Genomic DNA, 23,104 nt, shown 5'->3' on the forward strand with positions numbered 1-23,104 from the left:
GTAGATGTACACACAGACACACACACACGGACTACAGAGATGTGGAAGTAACACATACTGTAAGTACATGGAAAATCTATAAACTGTCAAAATTTACAGCTTAACACATCCTGACAATAATATATACACCCATTAGATTAAATGAATCACTCTATGCACACAGTTATACACACTAAAAATAATGTTTTTTTTTTCTTTGCACTGCAACAACAGTTACAGCTTTACAGATGAGGAAATCAAAACAGTCACTAGATCCCCCAGACGCCCCAGCAGGGCATCCCATAGGAGGACAATATGTAACAGCAGTGCCAAGACATCTGATTTAAGTACCAGCACAGCACAGACCCTCATTAAAGAGATTTTCTGGGGCAAATAAGTAAACCCTAATCACTCTGAGCAATCAGATCAAACCAGATCAGCCTCATATTGCTTTCACTTGTACTATGAGTGTATTGGTAATACTTCAACCCAGTGGACGACCTAATAGACATTGTAATTGTGATGACCTTGTACTGACTTTCATTCGTTTCCTGGGGGTGTACCCATACCTAACCTTAACCATAACAAATAGAGGCCTCACCTCAATGCTAATATTAAAGGAGAAGCCTAGTGATATTCTATAGTTTTCTCATTGTCAGCAAATCTCACGAAAAGGATGGGCACTGTAGTTTATTTTGAGTCGAACCTGAATACATTATTCAGCTGCTGTAAATTCTCACAAGTATGTGTATTAATCCACAGCTGAAAATAGTTCCTAACAAATGCACTATTTACTCCTGTCTGAGTAATGTTTGCTAAAGAACTACAGATCCCAGCTGTTTCAGGGAATTATTTAGTCTTTTTTGGGGGGGCAGACAGGGTCGCGAAGTGGGAACATATGAGATGGACTAAGAGATTGGTTTTGGTCTTTTTTTGTTGACGGTAACAAATAGAGAACATCGTCAGTTTTATCTTGTAACCAAATCATAAATACGCACACACAATGGGGTCGGAAATCCTTAGTAGTGTAGCAGATGTTACAGCACAACTGGAAAGAGCTTGTTGTTCAGGATGTGAGGGAAGGTGATGGGTGCATAGGAAGGGCAACTGGCTGTTACAGTTCCAGTGACTTAACAGGAAATTCTTTCCCTATTGTCTGCCAGCTTGCAGGATGAGACAGGTCAACATGTGATGGTGTCATGTTTGACATGTGGTGGTCAGGATGTGTTTTTGCAAGTGTTTGATTACTTCATCATAATCTCTCTTTCCTTTTTTATCACACTTAACAAAATTGGTTTATTCTTTGCCATGCATATTCAAACAACTGATACACTGATCCTTTTTTGCCACTGCTGCTGTATGTGACTTATAGACTTTTTCCTAACCATATAATCAGCTTCACAACATGTCCAATGTGACCTTTAACTGCAGGGTCAAAGGTCAGCACACTCATGTCCAAGTCATTTAAGCACACTGAAATGAAACCTGAACAAGTGATGCACTTTTACATAAAGAAGTATGTTTATTATTTGATATATATCATATGCATCTTCATATAATAGTTCTAATACCAGTAAGTCAAAAATAATAATCATATTATATTTATATATATATATAGATATATAGAAAACTAATCCAATAATCTACTTTTTACTTGGACTTTACTTCCTTGTAAAAAAACAACATGGAGAAACGTATAATTTTATCCCCAGCTTCAATATAGGTGCTTTAAGGGAGCAAAGAAGTTAATACAAAAAAGAAAAATTACACCTGAACATTGCATCTTATAGAACTAGAACATCTGTCAGCAGCTAGTAACGTTGACCATCTTGGTTTAAGACACAGGAAGAGGTTGTTTTTTTTTCTTTGCTAGAACATCTTTGACAAATATGTTTTTTGTTTTGTTTTTAAATTCATTTGAAATGGCTGAAAAAGTTGAAGACGATGTCAATCATGTGATCAGCTGGATTTGGAGACTGAGAGACAGAACATTAGATTACACCAGTCTCATTACACACTTTGAAGATGATGATATTGAAGATGGAGGAGTGGAGGGAGAGAGTGGAAAAACAGGGAGGGAAATAAGAGAAAGAGGGAAGAGTGTGGGAAATAATTAAGATTACAACAGCTGGGTGTAGAAAGTTTAATTGATGTGCTTCTCCACCAGTGATCTGCATTTGTAAACAGGGAGAGTCCTAAACATCTTCTCTCACCGATCCCCAGCGTCCCTCCCTTTCTCTGGGTGCTCTCCGGGAGGTAGCCGTGTCACAGTTGGCAGGGAGAAATATCCACTCTAATTCATTTAGCTGCAGCAGTCTTCACAAGTTTTACCAACCGTACACCCCCTCCCCCAAAACTCCGGATATGTAGAAATGAAAACATGGAGGCAGGTTGTTTCAGGGCTTTGGACACGGATGAGGCCATGGACGACAGACCATCCGGAGCCGTGGAGGGTGGGTCCAGGGGCCCTCGTGTCTATCAAGGCCAGAAAAGCAGGAGCCTAGCTGGTCAAGTTGGGGTCAAGAAGAGGCATCAAAGCTGTACAGGAATAGATGAAGAACAAGAAGAAGAGATCTTATTGTTACAGTATAACTTTTGTAGGGCATTATTGATCCTTGAATGATTTAATAAGCAGGAAAGACCAAGAGTCAAATGTACTTGAGCCACTGTATGCCTGTATGTTTAATTGGAAGTGTAGGTCGTGTTCAGTTTGGCCCCTGATTTTGATTTAGTTTTGGTCTTAATCTTTTGACGACAACGTATATTAGTTTGAGTCAAATCGTTGGTGTTACTAATAACATTAACAATGGCTCCGGTCTACTCAAGTGTCCCAGTAAGCCATGGCAGTGTGACAGTGAGCCAGCATGCACAATGCCAGGACCCTGAAACTGAAGCACCTGCCTCCCATACCAACACAAATACTGAATTTAACCTTGAAGGTAATCTTTGTGAGGGTTCTGACAATAATCCATCAAGTCTGCAGTTGTAAATGTTAATAAGTTGTTAATAAATGGCAACCCAAAAGATGTTTTTGGCTTGTTGAACTATTAAGCATTAGCAAATGATTTATTAAAGTAATAATCTTGAAGATTTTCATGTAAGTAAATATCTGTTAAGTCACTATCTATCGCCGAATGAGTTAACGCAATGGTGATTGAGCCTATGGCCCACTGATGAAATTATATTAAAGTCCTTGCATTTGCAGCATTAAGAACTAGATGTCTGTGGTGACATTACCGGGGGAAAAAAGCTGTATTAAGTTACTAATGCAAACCGAACATTTCCTACAGCTGCAGCTTCACATTAAAAGCATTTAACTGGCGAAACACGAGTTGACTTTTATTATGAAGTAGTCACAGGAAATGCAATGTGTTTGTCAGTGAGCTTGACACTGACCACCATCATTCATCAAAAATGCATCTACAAAACAGACAACGGCCATTTTCAACATTTTTGACAGCGGAAATATTGCAGGGAATAATGGAACAAGAAGGAGCAGTCACAGTGAGCTGTTACTGTTACCACCAGTTACTAGGTGTCGCCAAATCAACCAGGACTGAAGACAGATAGATAGATAGATAGATAGATAGATAGATAGATAGATAGATAGATAGATAGATAGATAGATAGATAGATAGATAGATAGATAGATAGATAGATAGATAGATAGATAGATAGATAGATAGATAGATAGATAGATGGATGGATGGATGGATGGATGGATGGATGGATGGATTGATATATTTGCTGCAAAAATCCTGCAGAAGCAAATGAAAGAGACAGAGAGTTTCAGTGATTAAGATGTTCATCACTGCAGGCTTTTGTGTTGCTTATCAGTAACAGATCTTTTGTTCCCGCCTGCGTGTCTCCACCACAGCAGAGAGCCATGGGACCTGACTTCAGTCTGCATTGTTAGCGCATCTTTGTTGCTTTTCTCTGAGCTCGCAAATCATACACTGACATAAAGTACACTTTCTTCTTTTCCTCACCTGAGTCTCTGATATTTTTGTGGGAGTGGGCTGAAAAAGCACATTCATAGAAGGAATAATGAGGTGAAAAGACTAATGTGAAAGAAAATGAGGAAAGCATGTTCATCCACAGGTAGAAAAAGTCACTATGTGTGGGAGAACGACCATGAGAATATGTGCGAATTATGCCTATGATTATACATGGTTGTGTGTATGTGTGTTTGGCTAGGGAGGTGCGACTATCCTCTGAGGTATGTCTTGTCTTGCAGTCATTAAATATTAACACAGCCATCTCGCTCTCCCACTGGGGCCTGATTGAAGATGTAGGATGGCACACGGGGACAGGACAGGGTCACCTCTAACTCTGTAGTCCCACTGTAAACCCACTATGATTACACCTGGGCTAGACCAAGCATGCAAACACATCTGGAGCTGGTACACTGGACTAACTCCGACCCTACAGTGACACAGGATCACAACAGAATATAAGTCAGAGATACTGTGTTGATCACCTAATGATTAGGAAGAGAACAGAGTGAAAATATTTCATACACTCCTGACTGAGAGATTTCTGATTGTCATTCTTTTATATAAATCACAAATACCCTCCAACCCAACTGTTAAATGTAAATAGGTTTCGAGGCTCCAGCTAAACAAAGCACACTGTATGGTAAAATAGATTAATGGGAGCTAATTACAGGATTATGGGCCCTTGTGGAAAGAACACACAATGACCTTCACTTGCTGTTCTTCTTCTTTCAAAGACTCTAATTAACACAAAAGAGGTTTATGAAAAAGAAACAAGGTGGAGAGGGGTTCTTACCTGTCCCATAGCTTGACATTTCTACAATTGTTGGTGCAGCAGCCGGCTGATATCAAAGCTGTGACAAAGAAAGAGGAAGAGAGAGGGGTAAAGAGACAGAGGAAGAGATGAGTTTTAAATGTGTTGTTTTGACAAGAGAAGAGCGCCTCATTAATCTAATTATTTAGAGCTGACATCTGTCTGTTTAGACTGCCAAAACAAAGCAAAATGACTCATTGACAAAACATGGTGATGGAGTACTACCCGTTTTTGTTATCAGTGGAAATAAACATAAAAGGTGGTATTGGGAATGTTTTTTATTGTGTCTTTATGCTAAGGTAGGCTATTTGCCTCCAGGCTCTAGCTCCATACTTAATGCACAGAGATGAAAGTGGTATCAATAATCTCATCCAACTCTTGGCAAGAAAACAAATAACCGTATTTCTTTCTATTTGTACTGTGTGTCACATCGCATTAGACTATCATTTATCCTATTCTCCTATTAACTCAAAGCATTGCGTGACAAAAGAAACAATCTGCTGTAGCTGGGCAGGTAGATGAGCTTTTACAATTCACTGAAAGACTTAGTACATTCAAAAGGAGCACCAGGTCCATGACCACCACTTTATATTGTCTTGTATAGAACAGCATTTACATTTTTCACATTCCCTATCATCTGTATCAATCTCTGCTGCAATGGTGCAAGTGACAGCGAGCATAGTGACAACAACCTTCACAGGGGGGCTAAATGGAAATCATAATGTACACACACGTGCACACCTTCAGGCAGACTGTTTTATCAAGACCTTAATCTCAAATTTAAGACTAAAAGATAACGTGGAACAATAGCAGGAGACGAAGGGGCGATGACAGTAAGACATAGAAACAAGGATTTATTTTGCTTAAGGAGTGGCAGATTAAACAGCTTTGTCCACTAAACGTTCAGTCATGCTCTCTCACACTCAGCCTGACAAGTGTAAGACATCACACTATCGCACTCAACATTATTGTCCTTAAACACAAGGCAGGCTCTTGACTCCGTGCTGCTTTATTTGTGCTTGGCAGGAAAAAATGTTGCTGTAAAATAAAATGCTGTTAAAGCTCTTTTAAAGTACAGGACAAAGTATTTCCCTCACACTGTGGCTCTGTGAGCACATCTGGTAAGAACTTGGTTCGGCAAAGCAGTTGAAAAATGCCTTTGCCTTAAGCGGTCCAAGCTTAATATATTTTTTTTATCCCTCTTTACCTCCTTTGCCCTTCAAAACAATTCTTTTATCTTTGCTCCCCTGCTTGATATCTCTCTCTTTCTCTTTCTCTCTCCACCAACGGTTTCTTCCCCATGAGCCTATAATCATGTTTTCAGCACATTTCCTCTCCTTGGCGCTCTAACATCACTCATTAAAGATTCATAACGCTCTTGTGACCGCCGAGTTCTGCAAAAGATTCTAGTAGCCACATTCACGAAGTTGCCCCTTCCCTCACTCTGTTTATCTTCGGGGGGGCAAGACAGCACAGAGATATATGAAAACTCCTTTAAAGAGTCGGGGGATGCAGCGGAGGGCTGGAGGGTATTTTCATTTGGAGGTCAGGGTGTGTGGAATGGAATTGATTTCACGGCTAAAGCAGAGCTCATAGACCAGTTAGAGAGTGGCAAATACATGATCACATCTCACTTCCTCCTAACACACTAACACAAACAAAGACACAGAAAGTCTGCAGGAAGTGTAGCTGATAGCTATTTAGACGGTACATTTGAAAGCAGGACTTTGTCATGCTCTGATGAATCGATACAAATATAGAGTGGTCTAGCAATGACATCCCAGCAGTTTCTGAATGTGGTTTTGGATTGATGCCAGAAATAAAATTGGCATTTATCAATTCTAACAATGAATGAGACAATCCTTGCAAATCAGCTCTGAATTTATGCTGGTCATAGGTACAAAATGAATACTAAGCCAAGCACCCACAATGTGATTAGTTCCAGATGTGTTCCAGATGGATTTTCATAACAAACACATGGTTGGCGTTCCCTCTGTTTTCTGAGCTCGGAGCCTTGTCTGGGACGCCCAGATTCACTTGTAAGCATGCATGATACTTTCATTCACTGCAATTGAGAGCAAAGTTTGCAGTGAGCATAAGATTTACGGGGGAAATGGCTTCGCTAGGTGTGTGTTACTGCAAAGGGTGCTAGCAAGCTAATCTGCAAGCATGTTTACTTGGCTGTGTGAGCCATTAGCCAACAACGTTATCGTTGTTAAAAGACCACACTGACTGAGGGTTTGACGATGTTTGATTTATTCTAAGAATATTGGACACATTTCAGCAAGATGAGCTTCCCTGCGTTTCTCCTTTTGCTCTATGGACTTTTACTAGTTTTCCAAGGACATCTATGTTATGGTTTTGTGCTTTTTCACTGTTGTTTTTAGCATTAGGTTATTTTAAGGTACTAGTAGACACGCTAGCAAGGCTACCGAAATAGTAGCCTTCTGACGCTGTTGGCTGTCTCCATCTGTCACCTGACCTTCACCTTGCAGGTTGCAGTGGTCCGTCAAGAGTCTCCCAACAGAAACAAACACACACAAAGTGTAGCACAGGAAGTGTAGCTGATAGCTATTTAGATGGTACATTTGAATGACTGTTCATGCTCTGATGGATTCATATACACATGGAATGGTCTAGCAGTCACACCCCAGCAGTTTTTGAAAGCGTTCTGAAACAAGAATTTATTTTGGTTATATTAGTGCAAAATTAATATTAGACCCACAATACAATGTGATTAGTTCCAGATGTGTTCCAGATAATTCTTCATAATAAACACATGTCAGCAAGGCGTTGTCATCACACTGCTCTATGAAGGTTGGCGCCCCTCTATTCCTGAGCTCATTACCTTGTCTGGGACTTCCAGATCAGTTTCAAACATGCTTGATATTTTTGTCTCGTTGCATTATTTTTTATGTCAGTCTGGCCGCTCTGTACATCCCAGTAGATACACCGGTGATGCCCTACAGTTAGCTTACAGTACAGTTAGGAATCAGAGCACAAAGACAACTAGGAATGCACAGTTTAAAAAATGTCAGTAAAGAAAGACACTGCATGAAAGCCAGTGGAAACAATACAGTTTCTTGTTCAATGCATCGCGCTAACTCAGTTCTGGGTCTTAGGACTCAAACCCTGCTCAATAATAATAATTTGCTTAAATAGATTTGCTGTCTCAAGGTCGACAGTCACACACACACAGGTCACAAGATTACAAAGTGCTGTCTTGTGTTGGAGCAGTCCAGCACAGCAGGCATGTGCCCAAATCTGAGGAATCCCATTAAAGTGAACTAGATCATTGTTTAATGAAACTTGCTCTTTCTGAATTCTAACCAGCGTCTGCGACCTCCTCAAGAAGAGTTATAAAGTGAGAAAATATACATCACACTTGGACGGTATTTGTTGATTTAGTTATGGGCAGGGTGTTAAAACCAAAATTGGATTTAATGGTATGTGAGAGATGTGTAGAGGGAAAGGGGCTCTGTGGGTCAGACCAAGAGTATATAGATAATGTGATTACTCCAGAATAATGTGGGGCCTAAGCACCCTTAAATTCCACCTCTGTACACTAGAGCTTGAGTGAAAGGCTCTAAATTTCCCCACAAAGAGATCTGTGAGATTGGCTGGGGAGAAGCTGCTCCCACACTGAATAAATCACTGTTCCGGATAGGGAACCCTTCTTCCCTCTGCAGCCAGACACCAGTTATTAACTCTATATCATCATTCTTATAAGAGATTCAAGACCGTTTTTTTTTACAAGATCTCTTTTGTTTCATGAAAATTGGTGAAATAAGTTTAAAAAATGATTGGAGACTGGAATCCAAACAATAAAAATAAAGCAACTCTAAAAAAAACAAAAAAACAACAACTTCTGAATGAGTGGTGTGTCTGTATAATTTGTCAAAATAAGTAATCAAGTTGTTATTGATGTCTGAATCAAGCCAGTAAACACAAGAACCTGCTCTTCTCAGGGCTGCTCATCTCTAAATCCTCTTTGATCCATCACCCCCTTCTCCCTCCTTCTCTCAACTTACAGCATCAATGCAAGGTAATTTCACATGGCCATTCCCTCAGATCTCCTAAAAATCTGCCACATAAATTATTCAGGCTGGATGGGCAGGAAAGCCTGTGGAGATGCATGGTAGATCAGTGACCTTCCATTTAGCTAGGAGTAAGTCAGACAATCACAGAGACAGACAGACAGACAGACAGTCAGTAAGGCTGCCTGGCAGAATAGTTACTTGTCTTGACGTCCCTCAGGCAGCTCTGGAGTTCTGAATGCTTAATACAGAGATTATGTGTGGCCATAACACATAATCTCCACATAAACACCAAACAAAATGCAGGATATTTATGGAGTCAAGTCAGTGTTTGGTCAGTGGTTACAATGTCTCACAGAAAGCCCCAGTCTTGTGAGGCCAGACTTCAAGTTTATACCAATTCAGATCTGGGGATTTTCATCTCTTTGGTCATTTCTGCTGCACTCAAAGGTAGCACCAACATGCTGATTGGCTACATTAGCTGTCAGTCAGTGCTGGAGAGACCCTGGTGGCTTGTTTTTCTTATCTAAATCAATAAAACTACACTAAGGGTAAACTATATTATATCAAGGTGTAATTTACTGAGGCTGTTGTTTTCAAAATGGCTGCTTGAGGATTTCCAAAGTAAATTTTTTTTGTTACATTTTCTCCAGATTGTATAATATGCATGTGATATAATACGCCGTGCAAGTCAATACTCTATTGTGAGATTGGACAGTTTGTTACAGTAGTTAAAGTTGCAATACTGCACTGTGGTTTCAAATAGCAGTGAAAGGTAACATTTCCATTTTAATGCCCAGAAATCACTCATTGCATCACCAAATGAACAAAAAGAGACAAGAAGGTTGGTGAGTCTATTGTAGGAATGGTTCCACATTTTGGGAAAAACAGTCATTCGCCTTCTTGCCGAGAATTAGAAAAGAAGGACCACTTTAATGTCTTTGTGTTAAGTATGGAGCTGGTGCCAGGAGGCGATTAGCTTAGCTTAGCATAAAGACTGAAATCAGGGGGAAACAGGTAGCCTGGCTCTGTCCAAAGTTCACAAAGCTGCCTACTAGAACCTCTAAATAAGCACTAATAAACATTGTGTCTTGTTTGACAAACAGAAATGTAAAAAAACATGGGCAATGGTACTGCACAGACATGAGAGTGTTATCAATCTAACTCTTGGCAAGAACGTAAAAAAACATCTTTCCCAAAATGTGGAACTATTCCTTATGAGAAACAGCTGGATTCATCAACATTACAGTGCAGGTATATTGCCTTTTTGCCCATTAGGTGTCCTTACACGCGTATTTCTCAAAAAAATTTGTTTGTTTGTTACAGACTTGCAACTTCTTTATTGCTCCTCTTTGTTTGTTTTTTTAATATATATTTTAGACTGATAAAATGGGTCTATCTTTATGGAAATCCTTCCTAGTGTTGCTTTAATGACATTTTTATTATTTAAGCTCACATTTGTTGTCACATTAGACTATGCAGAGAACAAAAATACACGAATAAGGGAGCAAAAGCTGTCATGCTGCTATAATTAATGGTAAGTGTCTTCTGACTACTATGTAAGAACTGTAATGAGGTGAGTGATGGCAGCAGGTAGGAACAGCAAATAACTTGAAGCTGTGGTTTCTGCAGTTTGGCTCGCTGTGAGGCTGAAGTAGACTGTGGAGAGATGAGAACATGAAACTCACTGAAGTAGAGCAGGATAATTGGTGCCCTGTAGGCTGATTGAGCCTACAAGGGCTGTGTGTGTGTGTGTGTGTGTGTGTGTGTGTGTGTGTGTGTGTGTGTGTGTGTGTGTGTGTGTGTGTGTGTGTGTGGTTATTTTGCCTTTGTGATCTCAGGGACATACACACGTCCATATCAAAAGGGAGAGCATACTCATGCATGGAGTATAGACATCACATTTTGATTACCAGGAATTTTTGTGTTTTGTATTAATCATACACGTGCTCATTTAGCTTGATGGATGGGCGCTAAAATTTGAAATCTCGGTCTTGAAATCAACCACTTCTGTAAGATTAATATTTCAACAAAAGAGCTCAACAGAGCAGGGGGAAAAAACTGAACACTGTCAGAAAGATTTATAGAAGTGAGTGCTGTCACAACATCAGCCCATAACTCTATTTTTGTTGCTTTTGTCCTCCGTGTTCAAGCCCCCACACCATCCCTCCACATTCTACAAGGGCCCGTGTTGTCAGTCGCATTGGTGTGGTATGCATTCTGCTATGACTCTCAAAGGTAAATTAAATATTTAAGCAGACATTTGCAAGATAAACTGCTGTTGTCCTATTTTAACATGTCACCACCCATCACTCGTCAATGCTGTTGAATGATATAACAGGCTGGGTATACAGTAGCGTGTAGAAGATTGTGGTGTGTGTGTGGCTCAGATGGGTGGGGATGAGACACAATATTGGTTTTTTTTAGGCATCTGTGAATGATGTTAGATTTCAAGCATCCCAGAAGTCTTCGCTGCATCGTCTAGCACCAAGGATCTGCATTTAATAACTTCTTTCTTCTCAACTCCCACAAGCCTTCGGACCTTGATGACCCATGCCCCGAGGCTGAAACTTGCTTACACTTTTGGCTCTCCTCTCCCTAATGAAACCCACTAATCCTTCTGTTGTTGTCTCATGTTAAAAAGCCCTTTGTATTTGGATAGAAATAATGCAAGGTATTGCATCAGATATTAAAAAAAATATTTAGGCAGTTTGCTTCAGAACAATGCAATGAAATATAGAATTTAGGTAACGTTTCGTCACATAAAGCCTGAAGGATGAGCTGACATTAATGCTGGTGTACGGTGCATTCGGGGTTACATCTAGGTGTGGACAAGAAGTTACATTCTTCTGCTCTTAAAATACTGCACGTTTCACACAGCTCTTCTCACATTAAAGAAGTGAAAGTAAGACTTTTAGCAGTCTCTTTTATGGGATAAAAAGACTGCATCACATTTTTAAAAGTAGAATATTAAGAGATATCAATATAAAGCTGCATTTTTGAAATCATGGCAAAAGAAGCTAGACATTCATCAGCCTACATTTAGAGAAAGTATTAAAAAACAACCATGTAACATACCATGCACAGAAACTGACCATTTACTGCAGGTAAAAGCAACCCAAGAATTCTCTCAATTACATGTTTTACCTGCAGCTAAAGGTCTCACAAAGCCACATGAAAGAGGTAATTAAAAGTACTTTTTGCTGTAACAGTAAAGGAAATGAGCCAGTCAGTCTGGTGCAGCGGGGGATAATGAAATTGATTTCAATATCTCAGAGAGGAAATCTCACAGACCAAAAGACATCTCTGAAAGAGAAGAGATAATGATATAAATATAATGACTGCGGTGCCAATCATTTCACGTTGGTAGGATCAGCCTATCCATCTGCGGTAATGGGATCTGCATACGTGCCTTGCTGTCATTCTCATCAGGAAAAACATTACATCAGATTCACATAATGCACAATATGGACAGGAGATACATTTATGCCCCAGGAAATGGATAACTACATCCTGGGTGTTGTGTAAGGGAGGGATAATAATGTTGTCAGCTGCAGCGGTTTTGACATGTTATGTTCCTGATATGTTACCTCACTTTCTATCCCTGTTTTAACAGATGGCAGGGCTGTAAAAACCATCACAGTGATGGCAGCAGCAAAGCAGCTCATCACTGCTGCTTGATGATGATACAAATGCAGACAGGCACCACTGACAAGCCAAACGAGCATTAAAGCAAGATTATTCAACTTTTTAAAGGAGAAAACACACTCTTTCTCTTACAGATTAAAAGTTATTCATAAGCACAGAATGCGCCGTTGCTCAATTCAGTGCACTTCTGGTGGCTAATGTTAGCTAACTTTAATCCCTTTTCAGACATGGAATACGTAACATTACTGTCTTCCTCTATCTGTCATAGTAATGGATTTTTGTCATTCAGACATAGGTGTCGCTTGACCCTGGTACGCCACAGAGAGCGGTGTCAATGCCGGAGAACAGCAGTGAGTTAAAAAGTTCGAATATAAAGGAAGAAGAGTGTTCTCAGTTCTCTCACAGGTTGCATCAGTGATGGATTTTAAAAAGTACTTTCATTAATGACCATCATGAGCGCAACACTCGGCCCCCTACCAGTGAATCCCCTCATACATCTTCTCATCATTTATTAGAATTCTGCTGCCTATTTTATAATGTTAAGAGAATGGACAAGCATAGAATTACAACATATTAAATTGAGATTCTCGTTTAATTCGTATTTGCTCATATGCCGTATGTACATTTTTATGCATGGCATGTACATGGTGCACTTGGCCACGTCAGTCCAGCTCCACTCTCCTCCTTTACTCCCACCTGGTCACCTGATAACCTCGGACTGCCAGCTCTCAGCATGACACACAGCTACAGCTGAAGTAAATGTAAGATAACTAAATGTGGTTACTGCTGGTGACTTTGGGACTGTCAGAGGTTCCCTCAGGCCCAGTGCTGCCCTCATACATGGCAGCCACTCAACTTCCAGTTAATTACCTGGCCTAGCAAGCTAATTTCCTCTCAGCTCAGTGGGCCGTTCCCCATTGGCACTGCGTAAGAGGACAAAGACTGTTCTGCATTCCACTGGGTTTGCGTGTCTACCGGATGACTGGGGCTACTGTAGAACATTTGTCACATTCCTCTGGGGTTTGGGATGGAGCGACACTAGTACACGCCAAGCAGCTTCCTTCATATCTCACACAGCTACTTAGAAGCTGCTGGTGGGGGGAAATGTCTTGGAGCATTCTACAATGGCTAATTGCTCGACATGTTCATAAATAAAGATTGAATGATCTGTTTCAATCTGCTTTCACCTTTTTTGAAGAGATCAGAGTGCCAAAATGCTGTACATGCACACACTTACATGTAATATTTTAAATGTTCATCTTGGCTATATCTACAGTACATAATCATTCTCCTTGCCTCTCCCCAATTCATAATTTAGCTTGCCAAAAATAATTTTGTTCTCTTGTTGGAGACATTTCACACTCCATTTCCCATTGACATTACTGTTGAGTATTTGGCAGGAATTCCGGGTATAGGACCAAAAGAATTGTGTGCACTGTTTGAGAATCACACGGCAAAGAGGCAATATAAGGTTCTTTGCTCCATCCAGACAAAGCAAGCTTTAAAGAGACAAAGCTGACGACAGCTTGATTAAAAATGACAATGATGTGCACCAGAGGTTGATAAACAAAATGCCTAATCATGCACTCCTTGGTTAATGGCTGCTCTGATAGGCAAGGGTGTTTGGGATAATTGGTCTCAGGTGTGATTACAAATTCAAATGCCATGATAGCTTTTAAAAGTAACATTTTCCCCTTTGCGGAGTTGTGATAAAGACATCCACCTAGAGAGTTGCACGTCTCTGATGGCCTCGACTCTAACTATCTCTGGAGTTTTTAACCTGCTCTCATTCCTTTACTGTTTCAAATGATAAAACACACCAAGCAGGGTACACCTATTCAATTTTAAAATGAAAAATACTACCCTTATGTGCAGAAAAATACACTGACATAACGTTTTAAATTGAGTCTTCTGCGACAGAAACACAGGATTATGTGTCTGAACAAGTCAGTCTACACAACATCATGCCACTTTAGCAAGTTGAACTAGTAATGAAAGGTAAAGCTGGGATGGTAGCAGTACAGATGAGGAAATAATACTAATCTATTTGAGTTACAGCATGCTCCCCCAAATCCTTTCATGCCAAGCAGCTGTGACAAACATTTGAGTTTCTTCATGCTGCTTAGGCTGTGAGACTTCACAATTTGTCAAGGGGATGCTTTCCATCCATTGCCTTGGCAGTCGAGTGAGGAATAAGAGGATAGAGTGGAGTCACAGTAGAGGAAGAGAAGAAGACAGAAAAAGAGATAGAAGGAGGGGAAGAAAACAGCCAGAAATCCACTCAAATACTTCCTCAACCCTCTTTCCTCAGCTCAGCCTGGCAAACAGTACATCCTCTGGCCTTCACCAGAAAGAGGGCTCTGTAATCAGAGGTTTCTCTCTGTCCGACAGCTGGTTGTTCACACTGGCAGCTAATTAGGATGAAGGAAAAAGAAAGACAGAAAGAGGAGGAAGAGGGAGAGAGAGAGTGCCTGACTTTCTCAGTGACAGTGGAGACGGAGAACATTATCTGAAGCCAAAGCTTCAGTTATGATTTCCTGTTGCACTGACATGCAACACCACTTCTAATCAACAGCCAGAGGAGCTGGCTAGTCTCAACTGGTGCTACAATTAGAAAGATTTATAGAATCAATGAGACAGTGGGATTATCTTTGCTAATTCGATCAGATATTTTATGCTCCAGAATGGAGAACCATGCTGCCAGTGTTTGTCAGTTCTTATTAAATGGAAAGACACCAAGTGGAGTTTGACATGAGTATGCAAAAGTTCACCAGACACTTCTTTCAAAGATTCAGTTTCTGTTAAAGAAAAAAATAAATGTGTTTAATTGACTGTTCGCTAAACCCCTCCCACAAACAGTGATTGTCCAATCATAGCTTAGCCACTGTAACTAGGCCAAAACCAAAACAAGACACAAGAGTAAAAGTGTAAGGAATGGATTCAACTGTGAGTTTATCTGCTCTAACCTAAGCTGAAACTGTCAGCATGTCTGGCTAAGTAGCTTACTACCAAGGCCAAGGAGCACATCATTAGCGTTACATTATTTTTTTGGGTTCCAGGCTTTGTTAGAAAAAACCCGTTCCTGACTGGGACATCATGTGTTGTATTTCCCCACTGTGTGGGAGCCATTTCTGGATTTTACTATATCAGAGTTTATGCTTACATTAGCAGCTCTGTCCTGCTCTTTATTTGATTTTGAGTTTACAATCCAGCAGCCCCAGCCAAACTCGTTACTTGTGATAACACTACGTTTGTCAAACTTTTTCTACAGTGAGCTAAGCGTCCAAACGGGGATTATGTTAGAATGAAATAACAGTCTGATCTTACATTTTATCTTATAATACTAGGTAGATCTAATCTAGTGCTACCTTGCAATACAACAACAATGCTACTCCATTTTTTTCGATGTCTTCTACATGGATCATTAGTTAACTTGTGAGGATGCTGACTTTCTGCCTTGGACTTCACGTCTTTTAGCATCATATCATGTATGTAGCCATCAGTTGCATATTTAAGTACTTTTTACATGGTTTTCATTTTAAAACGACTCACCTAGAGACAGACCTTTCGACCAACTTACAGAGTTTTATTTAGCAAATAAAATCTGCTAACGACAGTTGTCATTTCAGGCGGCAAAATCAATGGTCGCTGGCTAGAAATAAGGAGCCTGCTTTTTTCCACCTCTGTGTGAAATAAAGTCCCCATAGTTTCAAAAATAACTAAGAAGTTGTAAACCGGCTACTGTTATCATTGTAAACTGCGTGTGTGTGGCATTCACTGGCATCACAAGGGCAGAGGTTCTCCCACACACTGTAGTGTCTTTTTTTCCCATGCGGCCTTTTTTTTCTGCTCCCGATCATCTGAGCAGCTTAAGCTAATATGCAGAACTTGTGATTGCTAAAGCAGAAAACATGATTAAGTCTCCCCTCTTTTTGAAAAAACCCTCTGCAGTCCAGAGATCCTATTGGCTTAGCGAACAGTCGCCCCTCCAGTCTGGGTCAGGAGACTACAGTGTTCATGGCTGATTATCTTTCACTAAGAGGGAATCTATCACATGGAAAGATGGACGTATTAATCTGTCACAACTGAACTGAAGGTTTTCATTGTTTATTTGTACAGCCCAATGTCACATAGGCCTACAGAGTCTTAACAGGCTTTACAGGCCCATCATTTTATATGGGAAAGACAACATGTATTGTTATTCAGGAACTTGTAAAATTCCAAAGTGACATGCAGTTATTTTATCGCTAATTTATGCACTTAGTACTCCCTGAATTCTCTAAATGCTTTTTAGTTACACAACTTAGTTATTTTCTGGATCATCTATTGTCAAGATGATAGGGTAAGCTTATGCAGGCTTGTTTTCTTCTGGCAGAAAACTAAACATCTCTGTCATTTTACAAAGCAAAACTAAGAGTGCTTCTAGTCATTCTGGGGGTCATGCCTTTCTCTCGGCTGTAAACATAACAGAATATGTGTGATAAGCCTCCCAAACGATGCAAAAGCAGAATGTATTAAAAGGCTGCAGAGGTCAGTGTTGTTTTGCTTTCATTTAGAGCTTCAGTACTGTCGAGTGGCACGTGAACATGAGACATTCATTTATCTGAATAAAAACTTACACTGCTACAGTGACACTGGATGGGACACTGTGGCACATCCACCCAAATCACACACACACACACCAGCACACACGAAAGTACATAAAAAATGAAATAATACTGTGCAAAGGGCTTAGAGGATAATCCAAGCGAGTGGAGTGTACTACATCGTCACAGGAATTAAATTCCCTCTTCGTCCAAAAAAGGACATGGCAGTATAAGGATGGGTCAGTGGATGACACACACGGACACGGACACAAAGCTGTTCTCCTTACTTCTCCTACCTCACAAATCTATTCAGTGCCCTTTCTTTTCTTCATCGCCTACATTGCAGTGTTTCTGTATTTTAATCTGTCTGCAAAATTTTGAAGCAATTAATTCATGTACATGATAGGGACACAGCCATTGTCTACAGCAACACACACACGCTCTCACACACTTAATGAAGTCTTTATGAACCTGGTTAAAGGCTGTTTGGTGCATGCATTTTACTCCGAGCTAAGTTCACAACAGTTATGCCACAGTTGGCAAACCACCAGACTCGAGGGCCAGTGAGTGCCCCGTGCACTCATAACATTTTCCAATTAAGGATTTGTGAGGCATTAATGTGGCGTGGCCTTTTGCAGACATCATATGGGTTTCAGGTTACATCAAGATTGAAATCTCTAATAGAGCTACAGAGTGCACAGAGCGCTAAAATAGAATGATGATCCAAATCAAAGTTGTGTGTGTCTTTATAATAATCCGGTGCGATCTGTCTGGTAAATACCCACGTTTTTTTCAAACTCTACGACTCCAGTTTGTAACAGAGGCTTTCTGTCGACACTCAGTCTCCAAACCCTAGCTTGATAACTAGATAACCCTGATGACATCACAATTACATCATCAGGGTTATTTTCTCAGACTTGACAAAGCCGATGACAGGGCCACAGATGACATTATACAACCGTTTTCACAGGATGAGTAGTACTCCCCGTGACCAGTAATCTGAGCTAATCTGTGGAGTGCCCCTTTAAGGTCATCTAATGTTAGCAAAGATAGCACACTCTGTAACCAGTAATTTGCATCTTTGCTTTGTCATTGGCTATTTACAATGAAACATATCAATCCAAATAATAAATTGGCATAAATCACCATTAAGCAACAATAGCACATAATCTCACGTAACTATTGACATTACTTCATGACAGGTAATTGAAATCCCTCCTGTAAGTGTTGCATTTACTCCGCTCTGTTTAGACTGTTTCTGTTGCTCTTTTCATTTCAGCCTCATATTGCAAAGTCAGGCAGATATTTCACCTTGAGGAATTTGTCCTTTAGCTTCTGCCAGCTCTGTGCCACTCAGCACTTTTTTTCCCCCGGACTCCAGAAATCATTATCAGCCACTGTGGGGTATTTAAACTGCAGCCAAGTTGGTACTTTGATATTCCTCCTTCTCTCTGACACCCTTAACTCCCACTGATCTCGCTGAGATAGACATCACTGCAGCAAAGATTTGGGGGTAATTCATCGTCTAAGAGGTGCATGTGTGTGCCTTTTTGTGTGCCAACAGTTACAACGCTACACCATGCACTGAAATCTGAGCATGGTTCATTTGAGCTGTCCAACTTAGATACAGAACATGTAAAATAAATATTTCTGAACACTTTATTTTCTTTCTCATCCACTGAGCCAACCCACATTCCTCTCGAGACGCCACAAAAATCAATAATGCTGTAAATTTTGCAACAGTCAGAATGAGGAGAGTATCTCTATTTTCTCAATCAAATAAATGCATTCCAATCACATATCACACAGCAATTCTCTTTTTTCAAATGTTTCTGCAGCCTTATACAGAGAGAAAACAATAAACTAGCAAAACCTTGAGTCTTTTGTGTTAACTTTTGGTGCTCAAGTTTGTCTGAGTGTGTGTGTGTGTGTGTGTGTGTGTGTGTGTGTGTGTGTGTGTGTTTGTGTGGCTTGAGTCTATGTGAATTTGTATGTCTTTGTGTGTAGAAGATGTTTGCAAGGGGTTGCGTGCATGGAAAAGTTAGATAATTTCAGTATTTTTTGTCTTTTCTGGGTGCACTCACACAGAAACATTGCACACACACACACCTACCATTCATGCCATTGTAGATGCTCCGATGATGTGGCGACAGTTCGTCTCCAGCCGGCCTCCTCTGCCCCTCTCTCACAGGGCTGCCAAATTTCACATGGTCAGGGCTCATACTGTACTGGTGCCTATGAGTTTCAGGACTGCCTCCCTGGACCGCGCAGCCCTTTTCATGGTGCTCAGTGCTCCCTAAATATGCCTGCCGGGGCTCTGGGCTCCCGCAGCCAGTACTGCTAATGCTGCTCCTGTGGTGCCTCTGATAGAGCTCACCACTGCCTCCCTGACCCAGGAAGTGCTGCCTCTGGCCCAGGAGGAGATCAGAGCTGTGGTGCTTGGGGTGCTGCTCCGGACTGCGTCGGCCCACGTTCCTCCCGTATTTTTCAGGGCTGAGGCCCCGCATGACTCGACTGTGGTCAGGCACCGATATGGAGCCACAGCGGGGCCGGCAGAGCTGGGGCAGGGTGTATGGGTACTCCAGGCTTGTACTCCGGTGGCGCCCAGCAGGGTGCTCAGGGCTGGACACCTCCCTATCTCCTCCACCTCCACCTCCTGTTCCACTGATGCTGCTACACCTGGGTTTGTGCACAAGCTCAGGGCTCCCTTTTTCCCCACCACTACCAACTCCACCCACCCCTGCAGCCAGGTGAGGCTGCTTATGGTGAGGGTGATCGGAGCTGTCGGCACTCCCTGCACTGGAGGTGCTGCTCCCGTCCCCCACGTCTCTCATCAGGAGCCCATGCCCGGGCACCAGCAGCAAACTATTCTGGCTGTCTATGGAGTTGCGGCAACCTCCCACCCCTACACCCCCTCCCCCTCCACTTCCTCCGCCGCCACTTACTCCACCTACCACCCCCTTCTCCTCGTCCAGCAGCAGGCAGAGCTCCTTGAGCTCCAGATTCTCCCGGATTACCTCCTCCTGTCGAAGCTCCAGCTCCTTGAGTTTCTGGAGGTAGAGGGTCACCTCTTTGCGCATGATGCTGGCGCTGTAACGTCCCAAGCGCTGCCACTCCCTGGATACACGTTTGCCTTTCTGGCGGTCGTCGTCCAGGAAGCAGCACAAGTCCCGCAGCTCACGGTTGTCCTCCTGCAGCTTCTGATTAATGTCCTGAGAGGAAGAGAAGGAAAAAACAGGAGAAAAAGAGAGATAAGTTAAACTGAGGCCTAGGAAGCATCATTAAATAAAACAATGCTGATCAGTGCAGAAAGAACACAAATGTGCTTATGATTTGGTACAGAACAATAGTTTGTCTTCTATTAATTTAACTCCCAAGTAAATCACTGCAACCATTGTCCAATTTCAATCCATTTCACTGCTCTTTTAGATATCAGTCAAACGCTGTATGCAATCATAATGAAATGAAATCCTAATCCTCTCTGTCTCTCCCATAAAAGCACTGACTCACTGTGTACCATTCAATGTGAAGTGCATAATGTAGATTAGACTGCTCTGTAGGAGAAGGAGAGGCCACACACAAAAATAAGAATGGGTTAGGGCAGTGAAATCACACACCCTGAACATTCTACACCCAGCAACGTTTACTTAAACATCCCTTCTTCACCTCCCCAAGAGCTCCTTCTTTTCTCCCCTATCCTCCCTCTCCCACTCTCCCCCTTTCTTACACCCTCCAGCTCTTTCCTGTGTAATTAAGCAGCTTGGATGGGTGGAGAGGTGAGGAGGTCTCCAAAAAAGGCAAACGATCACCATGTGCTTTATCTGAGGCTACCTCAGGCGGGGTCTCAGCTTTAACTGTAAACATTGTGGACATTGTGCCATAGTCATGTCATTAGTAGTGCAGAAAATGAAGGCAGTAGGTAAAGGTTACTTGCATGTACTTTCAAAGCAAATGCCACATTGTTCTAAAGGCAAATTGTACATACTGTAGATTTATGTGCAAGAATGTGAGGTGTGTGAAGTTAAGACAGAGATATCTGGATGCCCTCTTTCTTAGGAGGATGAATTTCTGCCTCATTGGCCTGTACTGTACTTTTACCTGTACTGTTTCATAAGCTGAGTTGTAGGGATACATTTTGTCATTGACTTTGGTCACAAGAATCCTCTCCCTTGTTAATTAAACTCTTCTTGTTTTTTAGAACCCTGAATATCCCATCGCCCTGCAAAAGTTGAATGAATATAAGCCTGCCTGAGGTTAACCATGGCCCATGAAGCCAATGTGCACACAGGGTCTACTTTCATCCATATCAGATTTTCATACAGGCCTACACAATGGCTCAATGAACTTCAGTGATACCATCTATTCTCACACCATGTTTGCAGAGGCGCTCTCTTAACAGCGGAACATCCCTCTTTGCCATGCGCGTTCTCAGGTGCGCTCCAAACCTATGATCTCATCCTTCACCAATGCGCGCCCCCTCACCTTCAGCCCCCTGATCTCGTTCAAGTGCAGCTGGAGGCTACGATTGACCTCTCGGATGAGATTCCCGTGGTCCAGAATCACGCTCATCTTGTCGGACTCGGACCGCCTCAGCCGCCGCACCAGATCCTCCTTGGTCCACTTGAGCAGCTCCTCGTCAGTCAGACCGGAGATGTCTTCCGCTGGACTTTCAGTCTTCGCTATCGACAGCTGGAGCTGAGGCTGGGGCGGCGGAGTCGCTTTCTCCATTGGCACAGCTCCTCCGGCACCGACAAAGGGCTGAAAATAGTCAGAGGCTCGTTGACAACCTCTGCTCGCATCCGCTCCCCGGTCGACTTAAGGTGGAAAACGGTCACCGGTAGAAAGTCAGTCGCATAGTTTGGCCTTTTCTGTTGCTCCCGACTCTTCCACTCTCCGCTAGAGCAACAGCTGACGATGCCGGCTCAGTGCGATACAGTGGAGAAGATGCTCTGCTGTCTATCACTGCAGCAGCATCACAGCCAGGCTGTACTGTAGGCAGCCTACTTACAGTGTGAGTTATCGTCTCGGTTCAGTATCCAAATTCGGTCCCAAACGTGATCGAAGTGAGAAACGCTTCGGCGGACAGTCGGTGCACACACCTGCCGCCTGTAGGTTCAGCACACTGAAGGAGAGAGAGGAGGGAGTCCGCTGTGCCCGGCAGAAACAGAGCCGCTCTCTCTCTCTCCTCTCTCTCTCTCTCTCTCTCTCTCTCTCTCTCTCCTGGGGTTTATGCTTCACAAAAAATAGGCCTATAGCTTGGTTACAGCGCCACTTAATGTTCAAACACAGCCTGACCAAGCTGTGTGAAATGTTGAGTTCAAAACGCAGGCTTCCTTCAGGCTTATATCTCTGATATCTCTCTATGTGTTGACATGGGCAGCATTATATTTAGCAGAAAACATAGACTGTATGGTACATAGGCTACAGTTGCATAAATAGGCTACTTTCAGAATAACTCAGTAGCACGTAAAAACGACGAGCAGTAATTTCTGTTTTTGATCATTTAAATACGCTGAAAAAAATTACAATACTTGTCATCCTCCGTGTCAGTCTGGTGTAGGCCTAGCTACCACTTATTCTCATAGGCCTACCCATTCACAGTAACCTATATTTCAGCTGGGCTAATAATAGGCCTATCACAAGCAGACCTAGGCCTATTTCAGAGTGCATTATAGTGTGGCATTTCAAGTTGACTTCATCAAATTCAGTCACTGAAATTTCAGTCGTCCATATATTTCCACAGATAGAGGCTACTAGGCCTGTACGGAGACATGTGCCAAACGTCGCAGTCTGCGAGCCTAGCCCTGAACGCAGCATGACCACGAGCAGCAGTTGGCCACAGTTTCACTCCAGCACCATGGACAGCTGCGAATGGGGAGCAACAGGGCTTGTGTGACCTTGAGATATAACACTGTATACAACATAGTGCATAGATAGGGTTACTTATTTCAAAAGGGATGTTATTAGCCTACTGTGTGCACTAGTGAGCACTAATTGGCAAGGCTGATTAGGAGTAGGCCAGCACTACTCTGCGCCTTCTGTTTA

The 23,104-nt window shown here is 42.0% G+C and overlaps 1 protein-coding gene across 3 annotated transcripts; it reads right to left on the reverse strand.

Annotated features, from left to right (window-relative positions):
* Positions 1 to 1,478: 1,478 nt before the first annotated feature.
* Positions 1,479 to 22,333, reverse strand: ccdc85al (coiled-coil domain containing 85A, like). Of its 3 annotated transcripts, none has more exons than XM_044190869.1 (4): positions 21,542 to 22,299; positions 19,173 to 20,271; positions 4,771 to 4,828; positions 1,479 to 2,517 (listed from the first exon to the last, which is right to left on the reverse strand). In XM_044190869.1, exons 1-4 carry the CDS (start codon positions 21,785 to 21,787, stop codon positions 2,499 to 2,501), a joined length of 1,422 nt encoding a protein of 473 aa, XP_044046804.1. In that variant the 5' UTR covers positions 21,788 to 22,299; the 3' UTR covers positions 1,479 to 2,498. The 3 variants fall into 3 exon arrangements, with proteins under 3 accessions (XP_044046804.1, XP_044046808.1, XP_044046807.1); XM_044190873.1 differs by lacking the exon at positions 21,542 to 22,299 and adding an exon at positions 21,431 to 21,537; XM_044190872.1 differs by lacking the exon at positions 4,771 to 4,828 and having other exon boundaries at positions 21,542 to 22,333.
* Between the last annotated feature and the right edge of the window lie 771 nt (positions 22,334 to 23,104).

The sequence above is a fragment of the Siniperca chuatsi genome, linkage group LG3 (assembly GCF_020085105.1).
Source record: "Siniperca chuatsi isolate FFG_IHB_CAS linkage group LG3, ASM2008510v1, whole genome shotgun sequence".
Taxonomy (NCBI): domain Eukaryota; kingdom Metazoa; phylum Chordata; class Actinopteri; order Centrarchiformes; family Sinipercidae; genus Siniperca; species Siniperca chuatsi.

Excerpts from the sequence above, each read along its gene's own strand:
- ccdc85al (XM_044190869.1), bottom strand. The coding sequence starts at position 21,787 with ATGGAGAAAGCGACTCCGCCGCCCCAGCCTCAGCTCCAGCTGTCGATA. Across the intron at positions 20,272-21,541 it reads ACGAGATCAGGGGGCTGAAG|GACATTAATCAGAAGCTGCA; the intron begins GTGAGGGGGCGC and ends TCTTCCTCTCAG. Across the intron at positions 4,829-19,172 it reads CATCTACAATGGCATGAATG|CTTTGATATCAGCCGGCTGC; the intron begins GTAGGTGTGTGT and ends TCTTTGTCACAG.